The 15,905-nt window shown below is 38.3% G+C and overlaps 1 protein-coding gene across 1 annotated transcript in view; it reads right to left on the reverse strand.

The window, feature by feature from the left end:
• Nucleotides 1-14,071: 14,071 nt before the first annotated feature.
• Nucleotides 14,072-15,905, reverse strand: part of ASAH2 (N-acylsphingosine amidohydrolase 2) — a 90,712-nt gene continuing 88,878 nt past the window's right edge. The window contains exon 22 of the mRNA XM_055425184.2: nt 14,072-14,290. Within this exon, the coding sequence (XP_055281159.2) occupies nt 14,101-14,290 (190 nt within the window). The 3' untranslated portion in view covers nt 14,072-14,100. The remainder of the gene's footprint in view (nt 14,291-15,905) is intronic.

The following is a 15,905-nucleotide window of genomic DNA, read 5'->3' on the forward strand; positions in this document are numbered from 1 at the left end:
GATGAAATCTTAAATATTTTGAGGACATAATTCTATAATATATTAAAAAGTACATCATTACAAAATTATTTTTATTTCAGGAACGCAAAAGTGCTCAATATTAGAAGCTCTATGAATATGGAATATCATATTAATAGAGTTAAACAGAAAAATCAAACAATCACTCCATAGATGTTAGAAAGATACTTGACCAAAAAAATTAAAAAAGAATGCCAAGGCTAAGGCCAGATTCGTTAATTAAAACCCAAAAAGACCAGGGTTTCAGTGAGCTCTACAAGGTCTTATCTAAGAGGCACAAATTGTGAGTGCCCTGGAAGATGAGGGGCATTGTTCTATCATAAGGACCACTGAGAAAGTAATATCTGGAATTTACATCTACTTATGACTCTGTGGGTAATTATCTACAGCATGTGCAGAAAGGGCTAGGGGCAGTTAACGGCCCCTGCAAGACACATGACCACACAAAATGGATGCCAAGGAAGCAATATACTGGAATTTAAACTCTTGACAAATATCTAGAAGTCCAAGTCCTTATATCCAAGTGCATTAAAGATTAAATATTTAAATTTTTAAAATTTAAACTAAACACAATTGCACTCATCTCACATGCTAGTAAAGTCATGCTCAAAATTCTCCAAGCCAGGCTTCAGCAATATGTGAACCGTGAACTCCCAGATGTTCAAGCAGGTTTTAGAAAAGGCAGAGGAACCAGAGATCAAATTGCCAACATCCGCTGGATCATGGAGAAAGCAAGAGAGTTCCAGAAAAAACATCTATTTCTGCTTCATTGACTATGCCAAAGCCTTTGACTGTGTCGATCACAATAAACTGTGGAACATTCTGAAAGAGATGGGAATCCCAGACCACCTGACCTGCCTCTTGAGAAACCTGTATGCAGGTCAGGAAGCAACAGTCAGAACTGGACATGGAACAACAGACAAATAGGAAAAGGAGTATGTCAAGGTTGTATATTGTCATCCTGCTTATTTAACTTATATGCAGAGTACATCATGAGGAATGCTGGGCTGGAAGAAGCACAAGCTGGAATCAAGATTGCTGGGAGAAATATCAATAACCTCAGATATGCGGATGACACCACCCTTATGGCAGAAAGTGAAGAGGAACTCAAAAGCCTCTTGATGAAAGTGAAAGAGGAGAGTGAAAAGGTTGGCTTGAAGCTCAACATTCAGAATACAAAGATCATGGCATCTGGTCCCATCACTTCATGGGAAATAGATGGGGAAACAGTGGAAACAGTGTCAGACTTTATTTTGGGGGGCTCTAAAATCACTGCAGATGCTGATTGCAGCCATGAAATTAAAAGACGCTTACTCCTTGGAAGGAAAGTTCTGATCAACCTAGATAGCATATTAAAAAGCAGAGACATTACTTTGCCAACAAAGGTCCGCCTAGTCAAGGCTATGGTTTTTCCCATGGTCATGTATGAATGTGAGAGTTGGACTGTGAAGAAAGCTGATCACCAAAGAATTGATGCTTTTGAACTGTATTGTTGGAGAAGACTCTTGAGAGTCCCTTGGACTGAAAGGAGATCCAACCAGTCCATTCTAAAGGAGATCAATCCCGGGTGTTCATTGGAAGGACTGACGCTAAAGCTGAAACTCCAATACTTTGGCCACCTCATGCAACCAGTTGACTCACTGGAAAAGAGTCTGATGCTGGGAGGGATTGGGGGCGGGAGGAGACGGGGACGACAGAGAATGAGATGGCTGGATGGCATCACCGACTCGATGGACATGAGTTTGAGTGAACTCCGGGAGTTGGTGATGGACAGGGAGGCCTGGCGTGCTGTGATTCATGGGGTCACAAAGAGTCGGACACGACTGAGTGACTGAACTGAACTGAACTGAAAGACAGAATCTCAAATCAGTAAAGAAAAGACAGGCTTGAGTTAGTATTAGGACAGTTGGATAGTCATTTGAAAAGACAGAATGGTGTATGAACCATACACCAAGGTAAATTCAAATGGATTACATTTCTAAATGTAAATGATGAAGCCAGGTAAGCACTAGAATATCATATAGGTAAATTCCTTTAAGGTTTAGAAGCAGAGAAAGTTTTCTTTATTCAAAATCCAGGTACAAAAAAAATAATAAGTAATATACAGCTAATAAAACTTTAAGTTAATATGGAAAACAACTACTATAAGCAAAGTCAAAAGACAAGGAACAAACTGGGGAAAAATTAACTAATTAAATTGCTGCCTAAGGGCCAATATAACAAATATGTAAAGACAATCTAAAACTTAAGAAAAATATTGCTGATTCCAGACTATACAAAGTTATAGTAATCAAACAGTATAGTATTGACATAAAAACAGACACATAGATCAATGGAATAGAACACAGAGCCTAAAAATAAAACAATGCATACATTTACAACAAAGGAGCCAAAAATATATAAGGAGGAAAGGACAGTCTCTTCAATAAATGGCATTGAGGAAACTAGACATGCAGAAGAGTGAAACTGGCCACTATTGTACACTATAGAACAAAACTAGATTTAAAATGGATTAAATACTTGAGCATAAGACCTGAAACTTTAAAAGCCTAGAAGAAAACATGCAGTAAAGTCCACAAGTGTGGTAAGGATGTAAAGGGAACCTATACGTACTATTGGTGGGAATGTTAACAGATGGGGCCACTATGGAAAAGAGTACAGAGTATATTTGAAAATTAAAAATAAAACTGCCCTACGATCCAGCAAATTCCACTTCTGTGTATTTATCCAAAGAAAATGAAACCTTAACTTGGAAATATATCTGTACCCCCATGTTTATTGCAGCATTATTTAGATATGGAGAACCCCATGAACAGTATGAAAAGGCAAAAAATATGCCCTGACAAGTAACGCTAAAGAAGTTGAAGTTGAACAGTTCTATGAAGACCTACAAGACCTTCTAGAACTAACACCCAAAAAGGATGTTCTTTTCATTCTAGGAGATTGAAATGCAAAAGTAAGAAGTCAAGAAACACCTGGAGTAACAGGCAAATTTGGCCTTGGAGTACAGAATGAAGCAGGGCAAAGGCTAATAGAGTTCTGCCATAGAGTTCTGCACTTGTCATAGTAAACACCGTCTTCCAACAACACAAGAGAAGACTCCACACATGGACATCACCAGATGGTCAACACCGAAAACAGGTTGATTCTATTTTTTGCAGCCAAAGATGGAGAAGCTCTATACAGTCAGTAAAAACGCTGACTGTGGCTCAGATCATGAACTCCTTATTGCCAAATTCAGACCGTAATTGAAGAAACTGGATAAAACCACTAGACCATTTGGGTATGACCTAAATCAAATCCCTTAACCCAAATCAAATCACTTACAGTGGAAGTGAGAAATAGATTTAAGGGACTAGATCTGATAGACACAGTGCCTGATGAACTATGCATGGAGGTTCGTCACATTATACAGAAGACAGGAAACAAGACCATCCCAAAGAAAAAGAAATGCAAAAAATAAAAATGGCTGTCTGAGAAGGCATTACAAATAGCTGTGAAAAGAAGGGAAGTGAAAAGCAAAGGAGAAAAGGAAAGATATACCCATTTGAATACAGAGTTCCAAAGAATAGCAAGGAGAGATAAGAAAGCCTTCCTCAGCAATCAATGCAAAGAAATAGAGGAAAACAACAGAATGGGAAAGACTAGAGATCTCTTCAAGAAAATTAGAGATACCAAGGGAACATTTCATGCAAAGATGGGCTCGATAAAGGACAGAAATGGTATGGACCTAACAGAAGCAGAAGATATTAAGAAGAGGTGGCAAGAATACACAGAAGAACTGTACAAAAAAGATCTTCACAACCCAGATAATCATGATGGTGTGATAACTCACCAAGAGCAAGACATCCTGGAATGTGAAGTCAAGTGGGTCTTAGGAAGCATCACTATGAACAAAGCTAGTGGAGATGATGGAAATCCAGTGGAGCTATTTCAAATCCTGAAAAATGATGCTGTGAACGTACTGCACTCAATATGCCAGCAAATCTGGAAAACTCAGTAGTGGCTACAGGACTGGAATCATTCCAATCCCAGAGAAAGACAATGCCAAAGAATGCTCAAACTACCGCACAATTGCACTCATCTCACACGCTAGAAAAGTCATGCTCAAAAGTCTCCAAACCAGCCTTCAGCAATACGTGAACTGTGAACTTCAAGATGTTCAAGCTGTTTTAGAAGAGGCAGAGGAACCAGAGATCAAGTTGCCAACATCAGCTGAATCATCGAAAAAGCAAGAGAGTTCCAGAAAAACATCTATTTCTGCTTCATTGACTATGCCAAAGCCTTGGACTGTGTGGATCACAACAAACTGTGAAAATTCTGAAAGAGATGAGAATACCAAACTACCTGACCTGCCTCTTGAGAAACCTGTATGCAGGTCAGGAAGCAACAGTTAGAACTGGACATGGAACAACAGACTGGTTCCTAATAGGAAAAGGAGTACGTCAAGGCTGTATATTGTCACCCTGCTTATTTAACTTATCTGCAGAGTACATCATGAGAAACACTGGGCTGGATGAAGCACAAGCTGGAATCAAGATTGCTGGGAGAAATATCAATAACCTTAGATATGCAGATGACACCACCCTCATGGCAGAAAGTGAAGAAGAACTAAAGAGCCTCTTGATGAAAGTGAAAGAGGAGAGTGAAAAAGTTGGCTTAAAGCTCAACATTCCTAAAACTAAGATCATGGCATCTGGTCCCATCACTTCATGGGAAATAGCTGGGTAAACAGTGGAAACAGTGGCTGACTTTATTTTTCTGGGATCCGAGATCACTGCAGATGGTGACTGCAGCCATGAAATTAAAAGCTGCTTACTCCTTGGAAGGAAAGTTATGACCAACCTAGATAGCATATTAAAAAGCAGAGACATGACTTTGCCAACAAAGGTCCATCTAGTTAAGGGTGTGGTTTTTCCAGTGGTCATGTATGGATGTGAGAGTTGGACTATAAAGAAAGCTGATCACCAAAGAATTGATGTTTTTGAACTGTGGTGTTGGAGAAGACTCTTGAGAGTCCCCTGGACTGCAAGGAGATACAACCGGTCCATCCGAAAGGAGATCAGTCCTGGATGTTCATTGGAAGGACTGATGTTGAAGCTGAAACTCCAGTACTTTGGCCACCTGATGTGAAGAGCATCAGGCTCTTGAAAATACCCTGATGCTGCGAAAGATGAGGGCAGGAGGAGAAGGGGACGACAGAGGATGAGATGGTTGGATGGCATCACCGACTCTGTGGACATGGATTTGGGCGAACTCCAGGAGTTGGTGATGGACAGGGAGGCCCTGCGTGCTGCAGTTCATGGGGTCACAAAGAGCTGGACACGACTGAGCAACTGAACTGAACTGAAGATATGGAAGCAATCTAAGTGTCCATCAATGGATAAATAAAATGTGATATACATATACATGGGAATTCCCAAATGGCTGAGCAGTAAAGAATCCACTTGCCAATTCAGGAGATGTGGGTTCCATCCCTGATTCAAGCAGATCCCCTAGAGGAGGAAATGGCAACCCACTCTAGTAGTTTTGCCTGGACAATTCATGGAGGAGCCCAGCAGACTATATTCCATGGGGTCACAAATAGCTAGAATTGACTGAGCATGCATGCACGCAGGCAAACATATGTATATACACGTACCACATTTTATTATTTTAATATTGTATTGGAAATTCAAGATTTGCTAGGAGAACAGGTCTTAAAAGTTTTAATTATAAGAAAAAAGTTGTATAACTGTGTATGATAACAGATGTTAACTAGACTTACTATGGTGAACATTTTATAATATTTCATAATACATACAAGTATCAAATCAACACATTGTCCACCTGAAATTAATACAACTTATATATATATTTATGTCAATAAAATAATTAAAATTTTAATAAAACAAAACTTAAAAAAATAGATACACAACTAAAATGGAAAGAATATATGAATAATAAATGGGAAAATGTAAAGAAAATGTGATCTCAGTCTTAATAAGAGAAATCCAAAATAATAACATTGAAATACCACCATTTACCTAATTGGTTAGCAAGAATTAGAAAACATGACAGTATATACCATTAGCATGGCTCTAGGAAGACAGACAATCTCACTCAGATTGAAGAAAATATCAAATGATACAAACCCTGTGAAGAGAAATTTAGCAATTAATAATTGCATATACATTCACCTTTTATCTAACGATCTCATATCAAGGAATTTATCTAAAAGATATATTGGCAAAAATACACTTGATTTGTAATAACATAAGACTGGAAACAATCAAATGTTTAAAACAGAGGACTGATTAATACATTACAACATATGCACAAACTATAGTATTGGAAAGCTATAAAAATAATAATATTGATATAGTGAAATGGAATGATCTCTTGGTATATTTTAAGTGAAATAAGGAAGATGCAAAGAGGAATGTATAACATGCTGCCTTACAAATATGAAAGGAACACTCTCAAACTCATATTATAAGGCCAGTGTTACTTTGATACCAAAGCAAAAAGGACACTACAAGAAAATTATAGGCCAATAACTCTGATGAATATAGATGCAAATATTCTCAACAAAATACTAGCAAACTGAGTTCAAAAGCACATTAAAAGGATCATACCATATGATCAAGTGGGATTAACCCCTAGGGTACAAATATGCTTTAACATCTGCAAATAATGGGATAAACTTGGGGGGGATGCATTTTTTAAGTGAAATAAGCCAGACTGAGAAAAAATACTGAACACTCTCACTTATATCCCCTTCATGGGTATTGTCACGTATGGATGTGAGAGTTGGACCATAAAGAAGGATGAGGGCTGAAGAACTGATGATTTTGAACTGTGGTGCTGAAGAAAACTCTTGAGAGTCCCTCGGACTGCAAGGAGATCAAACCAGTCAATCCTAAATGAAATCAACCCTGAATATTCACTGGAAAGACTGATGCTGAAGCTCAAATACTCTGGCCACCTGACACAAAGAGTTGACTCACTGGGAAAACCCTGGTGCTGGTAAAGATTGAGGACAGGAGGAGAAGTGGGTAACAGAGGATGAGATGGCTGGATGCCGTCACTGACTCAAAGGACATGAGTTTGAGCAAACTCTGGGAGATAGTGAAGGACAGGGAAGCCTGGCATGCTTCAGTCCATAGGGTTGCAAAGAGTTAGACGTGACTTAGCAAATGAACAACAACAACAAATCACTTATATGTGGAATCTGGAAAAAAAAAATTGAACACATAGAAGCAGAGAGTAGAATGGTGAATTCTGGAAAGACGAATAAAGTCTGAGGATCTAGTGTTTAACATGGTAACTGTCAATAGCATTGTATTGCATAGTTGAAATTTGCTAAGAGAATAGAGAGCTTCCCAGGTGGCATGGTGGTAAAGAATCTGCCTGCCAATGCAGGAAATGCAAGTTTGATCCCTAGCTCGGGAAGATCCCCTGAAGAAGGAAATGGCAACCCACTCCAGGATTCTTGCCTGGTAAATCCCATGAACAGAGGGAGCCTAGTGGGCTACAGTCCATGGGGTCTCGAAGAGTCAGACACGACTTAGCAACTAAACAATGAAGAGAGTAAAAGTTACGTGCTCTCAGCAAAAAAGAAAAAGACAAATAAAAGGTAAGTAAGAAGGCTGATCGCCGAAGAATCGATGCTTTTGAACTGTGGTGTTGGAGAAGACTCTTTAGAGTCCCTTATACTGCAAGGAGATCCAACCAGTCCATTCTAAAGGAGATCAATCCTGGATGTTCATTGGAGGGACTGATGCTAAAGCTGAAACTGCAATACTTTGGCCACCTCATGCGATGAGTTGACTCACTGGAAAAGACTCTGATGCTGGGAAAGGTTGGGGGCGGGAGGAGAAGGGGACGATGGAGAATGAGATGGCTGGATGGCATTACCGACTCTGTGGACATGAGTTTGAGTGTACTCCGGGAGTTGGTGATGGACAGGGAGGCCTGGCGTGCTGTGATTCATGGGGTCGTGGAGAGTCGGACACGACTGAGCGACTGAACTGAACTGAACTGATTTGAGGTGATGGGTGTGTTAATTAACTCAGTGGTAAGAATTCTTTCACAATACATGCATATATGAAAGTACCTTATACACTTTTAATATATTAAAATTTTGTTGGTTATACCTCAGTAAAGGTAAAAAAAAAAAAATTACTACTTTGTAACTCCTAAAGAAATAATGGATCTAATTAACACTTCTATGACTGTGAAAATCAAAGACCAAAGGTTGACAGGGAACTTTATGACAGATGGATCAGGCTGACAACTGAATGTCATGTCAATCCTAAGATAAGCGGGACAACCAGATATTATGTATATCCACAGTCCTAATAACAAAGCATTCTTGCCAAAAAAAAACCCCCAAAATATTAATTTGAATGTAACCAACCTTTTAGATTAATTTGTAAGAAACAGCAAGGATAGATGAAATTTTTAAAAAGTTAAAACACACCATGAAAAAGCAAAAGGTCAGAATGTGGGAAACACTATGGTTTCTTTATTAAGTAAATAGCATGCAGAGGGGTTACCGTGAGGAGAAATGTTACACATCAAGAGCAACATAAGAGATAAGTAAACCAAATGCTATATACTGTACTTATTTGGACCTTTTAATAAAGAAACTTCAGTAAAAGGGCATTTTGTTAACAATTAGGGAAATTTGACCATGGACTAAATAGTAGGTGAAATTAAGGGATTATTTTGTTAGATATAAGAGTGACCTTACAGTTAAGTAAAAGAAAAACACTTTTATCTGTTAAAAATATATATAATAAAGTATTTAAAAGGGAAACACTGCAGCTTCCTCCCACTCCCACCCCACAAAATGTGAAGGGAGAGATGAAATGAGATAGGCCAAATGTTTATAATTTCTAAAGCTGGATGATGGAATGTAGGAGGTATTATTATACTATTCCCTCTACATGTCTACATGTTTCAAATTTTCCATAAGAATTTTTTTTTTTTAATCAGGAAGTTCAATGACCATCTAACCTTGGAATCATGGTGGAGGCATAGGAAAGATGATCTCTCTGGAAAGAGATTTTTGGACTTCCCTGTGTGGCTTTACGCCCCAACCACAAGCAAACATCACATTTCTCACAGGACCCCAATAAATTTATTCTAAAAATGGGCACTGAGATGCTATTTGGTTAACCCAGAAAAAATAAAAGGCCCTCCAAAAATAGAAAGATTTCTCTTCAATAGTCTTGAAAGCATTCTTATTCATAAAAACATTTCTTGAAATAGAAACTATTCATTTATTTAAACACGCAGTGAATCATCCATTGAGAGGGGGAAAAAAACTCACTACTTTTTGCAATCACTTTCTACAACATGAATACAAACATATTTTGCCTTAATTTAAAATTGGCACAAATTCTTGAAGTATATCATGACTCTCTTTTAGCTTTACCTCCATGTAAACACAAATATGGACCCTACAGTGACCTGTCCCCTATTTGCTATATAATAAATTGGGGAGGAAAAAACCCAACTCAGTTCAATAAGCACCAAGAATAAATATGCATTACTGTGTGTCATCTCATAAATAAATATAGTAGATATTCATAGTCTTCTTCACAACCCATAAAAGATCGATTTCCAAATTACAGAAGGTTTATTCTTCATAAAATTTTAGTTAGAGCTGCATCATAGCTGACTCTTTTGGCTTTTTATTATATGTAAATTAGTTTCAGAAAACTAATAGTCTGTGATAGTGATGGATGATGCTCACTGGCAGTCAGCGATGTAATAGATGAGACCTGTTGCCAAAAAGTGACCATATTATCCTGGTGAGTAAAGGACACATTTCCTAGGTCCTCCAAACTGGGAGCCTCACAGAAGTCTCTTTTGGCAAGGTGCCTTACGGATGGGAATTAATCCACTGGCCAGTGGATTTGTTTCCTAGAATTACCGTAACTAAATACCACACACTGGTAGGTTTCAACAACAGGTATTTATTGCCTCATGGTTCTGGGGGCTGCAAGTCACCAGGGTTGGTTTATTCCAAAGACTGTGAGAGAAGATGTGTTCTGTGCTTATTTCCTTGATTCTGATGGTTTACTGGCAATCTTTGGCATTCATTGGCTTACAGACCCAGCACTGTGGTCTCCGCCTTCCTGTTCACATGGTAGTCTCCTGTGTACATCTCTTTATATGGCATCTTTGTATAAAGGTACCAGTCATTTTGGATTAGGGACCTACTCTACTCCAGTATGACCTTGCTTTAACTAATTACCGTCTGCAATGATCCTTTTTCCAAATTCTGAGGTACTGGGGTTGAGGACTCAGCATACCTTTTTGGGGAAAACAATTCAATCCATAACAGGCAGAGAGTCAAAAAATAGAAAGAGGTCACCATACTGTTTTCTTAAGGTCAGCCAATAAAGATCTGCTTTCTGATTTTATACAAATAAATTGATATTTGTTGTAGCTACAGTAGAAGAAAGGGTCTAAATTACAGTCCTCATGGGGGTTATAATCAGTATAGCAGCTAGAATATGCTTTCAACTATTCTAACAACAAAATGTAACAGTGGAAAATGAGGTGGAAATTTATTTTCTCTTCACTTAACCATCTGAGAATAAGCAGTCAAGGAATGATTTGATTATCAGGTACTATCATGGACTCAGGCAAATGGTGGGATGGTAGGTTGCCTGATCTTCTCTGACTAGTGTTGAGCCAATACCCCAAGTTTCTAGTTTGCTTATTATCTTAAAATACAGCCAGAAATTTAAAAAAAGAAAAACAGAGACTGAGAATTATGCATGCTAATGTACTGTGAAATTCATGTGGGTGGATCAGTTTTTCAGTGCTTATGAGTACTTATAGGATACAGCTCTGGAACTCCATCCAAAGAGAGAGAGACTGGTCTTTATTGGCTACACTTAACAACTCAGCAGGTATGAAAAAGCAAAAGGAACTCAAGATTTGAAAACATGAGATGTACAGAAGCAAAGGAGTCTCTTAAATTCAATTCCAAGAACAGTCCATGAAGACAGATGGGTGGTATCTAATATCACTGCAGACTGAGAACCAAAATCAGTTTCCTTAGGTATAAAATATGTCTTTTTCCAGCACAGCAAAGGGGAAATACATTCAGGCATATTGATGTTATAAGTGACAAGTCTCAAGGAGAAAAAATGCTAATACAAATCTAAAACCAAATTGCCTTTATGAGGGCAAAGTTCAATGCTGCATTTCTGACCACTCCTCCCTTGCAATCTAATTACAGCCTTGATAAACTACTTGATACTCCCTCTACCTGGAATAGTCTACTTCTCTTACACACATGCAAGTACACATATCACACATGCACACACCCCTTTACCTTCCTCCTAGCTAATACTCTTTAGGTCTTAGCTTAGATGCCACTTCTTCCATAAAACCTACTGAGATATCACTTTCCAACCTGATTTATATATAATCTACCACCATATGTTCCATCTCTTAAAATGAGAAAACGGCTCAAGTGTCTACACCTCTCATTAGAAAATAATGTCCCAGGTACAATTATTAATTTATTAAACATTCTATTGAATACTGACAATTTACATAATAATGATTGACAATATAGACAGATCATTCAGTACTTTTCAAAGAAGTCATAGCATCCTTAATACCAGAGTGGACAGAGTACAACAAATAAAACACAGACACTTTGACATGAGAAACAAAATCTTCTAAAGAATTCTCAGAATTCTCCCACACTCTCAATTGTCCTTTATACTTTCTCCACCAATTTTCATTTTCTCCATGTGCTGTGGTTCCAAAGAGCTGCTCCCAGCAAGAGCCCCAGACACTGACTGGATCTGTTTTTATGTGGACAGATCAGATCAGCATCTATGTGCTGTTTTTCATGTTCAAATGAATAACTATAGTATCTGTGATGTAGGGATCTGGATTTGTTTTTACTTACAAACTGTAGAAATGCAACTTCAGTTGGAAGAGATGGCAGCTAGTGAGAAAACAGGTTTCTGGGGGTTACATTTGGCCAAGAGCACTGGTGGCAGAGGGTGGGGTGTAGAAGGATCAGTAGGCAATAGAACGGCTGCTTTGGCGCAGCTGCAAGTAAACAGCAGGGAACCACAGGCCAGCTGAGAAAAGTTTCAATGGGAGGCATGGAGGTGGTGGGAAATAATTCAAAAGCTCTTTTGAAAACATTATCATCGGCTGTACCATAATTTGTCTTTCTGAGATCAGCTACTTTCAGAAGCATCTACTCTTTTAGGTCTCTGAATTTTTATCCTAAATAGTGTGGTGTCACTAGGATAAATGATCACTACCCATTGACATCGTAACTAGTTAATTCTCCACAATAAACTTGCACAGAGACGGCCTCTAGAACAGCAGTCCCCAACCTTTTTGGCACCAGGGACTGGTTTTGTGGAAGATAATTTTTCCACTGATCAGGAAGAGGGGATGCTTTCGGGATGACTCAAGTGCATTGCATCTCTTGTGCACTTTATTTCTATTATTATTATATCAGCTCTACCTCAGATCATCAGGCATTAGATTCTGGAGGTTGCGGACCCCTGCTCTAGAGCACTGAGTCATCAAAAAATGTTCCAGGTACAATATAGCATGTTCAAGTCTTATGTAAATAGATGTAAATATTATTATTGATATCACTATTATTTGAAAACTTGAAAGTTATTTTTTAAATAAAAGTTGATTTTTCCAAAAAATGCTAAAGCATTTATACCCATGCAAAAGCATGACTCAGCTTTGAGAAATTTATTTTGCAACCTGGGAGCGCCTAGCTAACTTGGATAATTTTAAATGCAATTACTACTCTCAGGCAATCAATGTCAGATCGTCATAGCTTCTTCTCTGGGACATTAGACTGGATATTTCACAATACCCAAAAATAGCTTTCAAAACAGGTTTTTCCAAATTGCCTGGAACCTCAGTTTACCCCCTAATTAGAATACTCAGCAAAGGTGATATACAAGATGTGACATGAAGATTATTGATTTTTCAATGCCTCCCCAGGATTTACACATGGAATTGAATATTTTCTCCTTTGAAATAGTGACCTTTTGACACTTCTAAAGTCATCCCAAATATGATCTAATTGTCAGAGCCACACTAGTACAGTGCTGGGTATGAGAATATGCCTTCATAAATATTCTGTGATTGAACAGGTCCATGAGTGAGTGAGTGAGAGAATAAGTAATGACAGATAAATGAATTCAGAGCCTCTTCTTTGAGGACTCCTTTCCAAGCCCATATCACTTTCATTTTAGTATCTATACTAATAGCAAAACTTTGTGGGTTTGCAGTGAATTTGATTAGTGAAAACAATCCAAAAATCACTGAGAACAAGTCATGGTAATATGAGACTCAATTCAGTGGAGGAAACATAGGCAAGATCAAAATATTACAAGTCTGACTTTCCCGCAGTTGGGCTCTAAAGGCAATTCCAGAAATGATCTGAACATCCAAAACAACTCTGGATTGGCCATATCAACACCAGGGTGACTGTTTGGAAAGGCTACCCCTCAGTATAGGAAAAACTGGCATGCTAACTTTCTCTAACTGGGCTTAAACATTTATGGTCAATATTTATATAATACTTTTTAAATGTGACTGAAGGGAAAGGCCCTAGCCTTATGCTAATCTTAAATCCATAAAACTTCATTTTCCCATCTATAAAATGAAGGATCCAACTAGATAACCTCTTTCTGCTTTTTAAGTGCTAACATTCCATAATTTCTATAAATAAATAGTTTAAACATTGTTCACACATCTTCAACCACTCTCACTAACATCTCAGAGGTTCCATATTGAGGGGAACTGTCTTTTAAAATAGCCACAGGGCCCCAAGGGAAATTATGCTTTAGGCAGCAACCATAAGGTAAAAGTAAAGCTATGATAGCAAGGTAAGCAGGATACACATCTCTCTTTCTCACACACACACACACACACACATACCTGTCCCATTAGCTGTAAACGATCTGCCCCGAAGGACAATTATTGAAGTCATCATAATAGATTACATTCACATGAAATCAGTCATATAAATCATACAGAGTACAGCTGCTCTTTAAATGTTTTATCAACTTTTCATCAAGTAGTTATGACTTCAAAAACAGAGGGAGTGCTTTCAAATGAAAGTAGGACAGCGGGCTTGAGTAAGTCCTGCTTCCGACTGTGTCCAAAGTATTTTATTCTGTAGATTCCAGGCTGGGCAGTATCTGGAATGTGCCACTGTATCGTTGCATTGCTAAGACCCAGTAATCCTTTGTGCCAATAGAAACTGTTGGTAGGAAACAAACAAACCCAATTTTACTCTTAAAAATGTGCAATTAAAAAGTGATTAGTCAATAAATGAATATTAAAAGAGTACTGACAATAAGCAAGGCACTCTACTAGATATTGAGAATATAGCAATGAACAAAATAGGGATAAATACTTCCTAGAAGCAGATCTTCAAGAAACAGTCATTTGTAGAAATATCTTTACTTGTTCTACCTAACTACCTAAATTCTATCCATCCTAGGACAGCCTTATCTGATATTCAGAACAAAGGATGTCCCCTGCTTTAGAACTGCTATAGCATCTCTTCAGCCCTTGCCATCCTCTACTTCAACTTGACACTTTTGCATCTAGATTCGTTTGTTCAAAATATGCATTTCATGAGCTCACGTGCCAGACTCTTTGCTAGAGGTACTGAGAATACCATAGTGAACGAAACAGACATGGTCCAAAGTTTCACAGAGCTTATGGTCAAACTAGGACAAGCATAGTAAAAAAGCAATAAAAAAGAAAATCAGTAAAAGTGAGGGGCTTCCCTTGTGGTCAAGTGGTTAAGAATCCGCCTGCCAAGGCAAGAGATAGAATTTCCATCCCTGGTCTGGGAAGATCCCACATGCTGCAGACCAATGAAGCCCGAGCACCACAGCTTTTGATCACATGTGCCCTAGAGCCTGTGCTGTCCACAACAAGAGAAGCCACTGCAAGGAGAAGCCCATACACCGCAGTGAAGAGTAGTTCTTGCTCGCTGCAACTAGAGAAAGCCTGAGGGCAGCAATTGAAGACCCAACGTAGCCAAAAAGAATAAATAATTTAAAAGTAAAGTTAAAAAGATAAGTGAAATGATGAAAGTAAGAGAGGTATCTCTGAGGAAATGTCCTTTATACTGAACGCACACATGTCTAGTAGAAGAACATTCTAGAAAGAAGGAAGAGAGAATGCAAAGCATCTGAAGCAGAAGCAAACTTGGTGCAGCCAAGAGACAGAATGCATGTGAGCAGGATCAGGGCCAAATGGTTGAGATGATAGAATCGGATGGAATCAGATCACGTTGCTCCTTGTAGATCACGGCAGGAAGGTCAGCTACTAAATACAGAGAGGCACAATGGGCAAGCTGACTGATACCCTTGGTTATGTAGAGGATAAACCCCCTGGGCAGAAAGGGTGTGCTCAGCATCCTATGTTCCCTCAGAGACAGGTCCAGAGTTCTCTGTAATAGCTGGTGGTAACTGCTGCTTGCGAACAAGGCTGAATACTACATTTCCTTGGTGGTAACTGCCATTCTGACTTCAGGCTTTTGAAACTAAATTATCCTTTTTTGTTACCTGTATAACCACATCTTAACAATAAATATAAAGATCAGAGTAAACATTATGCCCATAATTTTGGGAGGCTATCAAATAGGCCACAATAAGGTCAAACCTCTATTTTCAGTTAACCATGGAAACTAAACTAACATACAAATAATCACTTAGTTTGAGGTCATTTGAATTAGACCAAATGACCAAAAATTTTGCTCATGTCCATACTACTGTTCTGTGGTGAAAATTTTATATACATAGGAATGGAAACATTTCCAAATCTTCATATTATCTATTCAGCTCAGATATTTGATAACA

This window comes from Moschus berezovskii, chromosome 12 (assembly GCF_049115385.1).
Source record: "Moschus berezovskii isolate FMDL1 chromosome 12, NW_MosBer_1.0, whole genome shotgun sequence".
NCBI lineage: Eukaryota > Metazoa > Chordata > Mammalia > Artiodactyla > Moschidae > Moschus > Moschus berezovskii.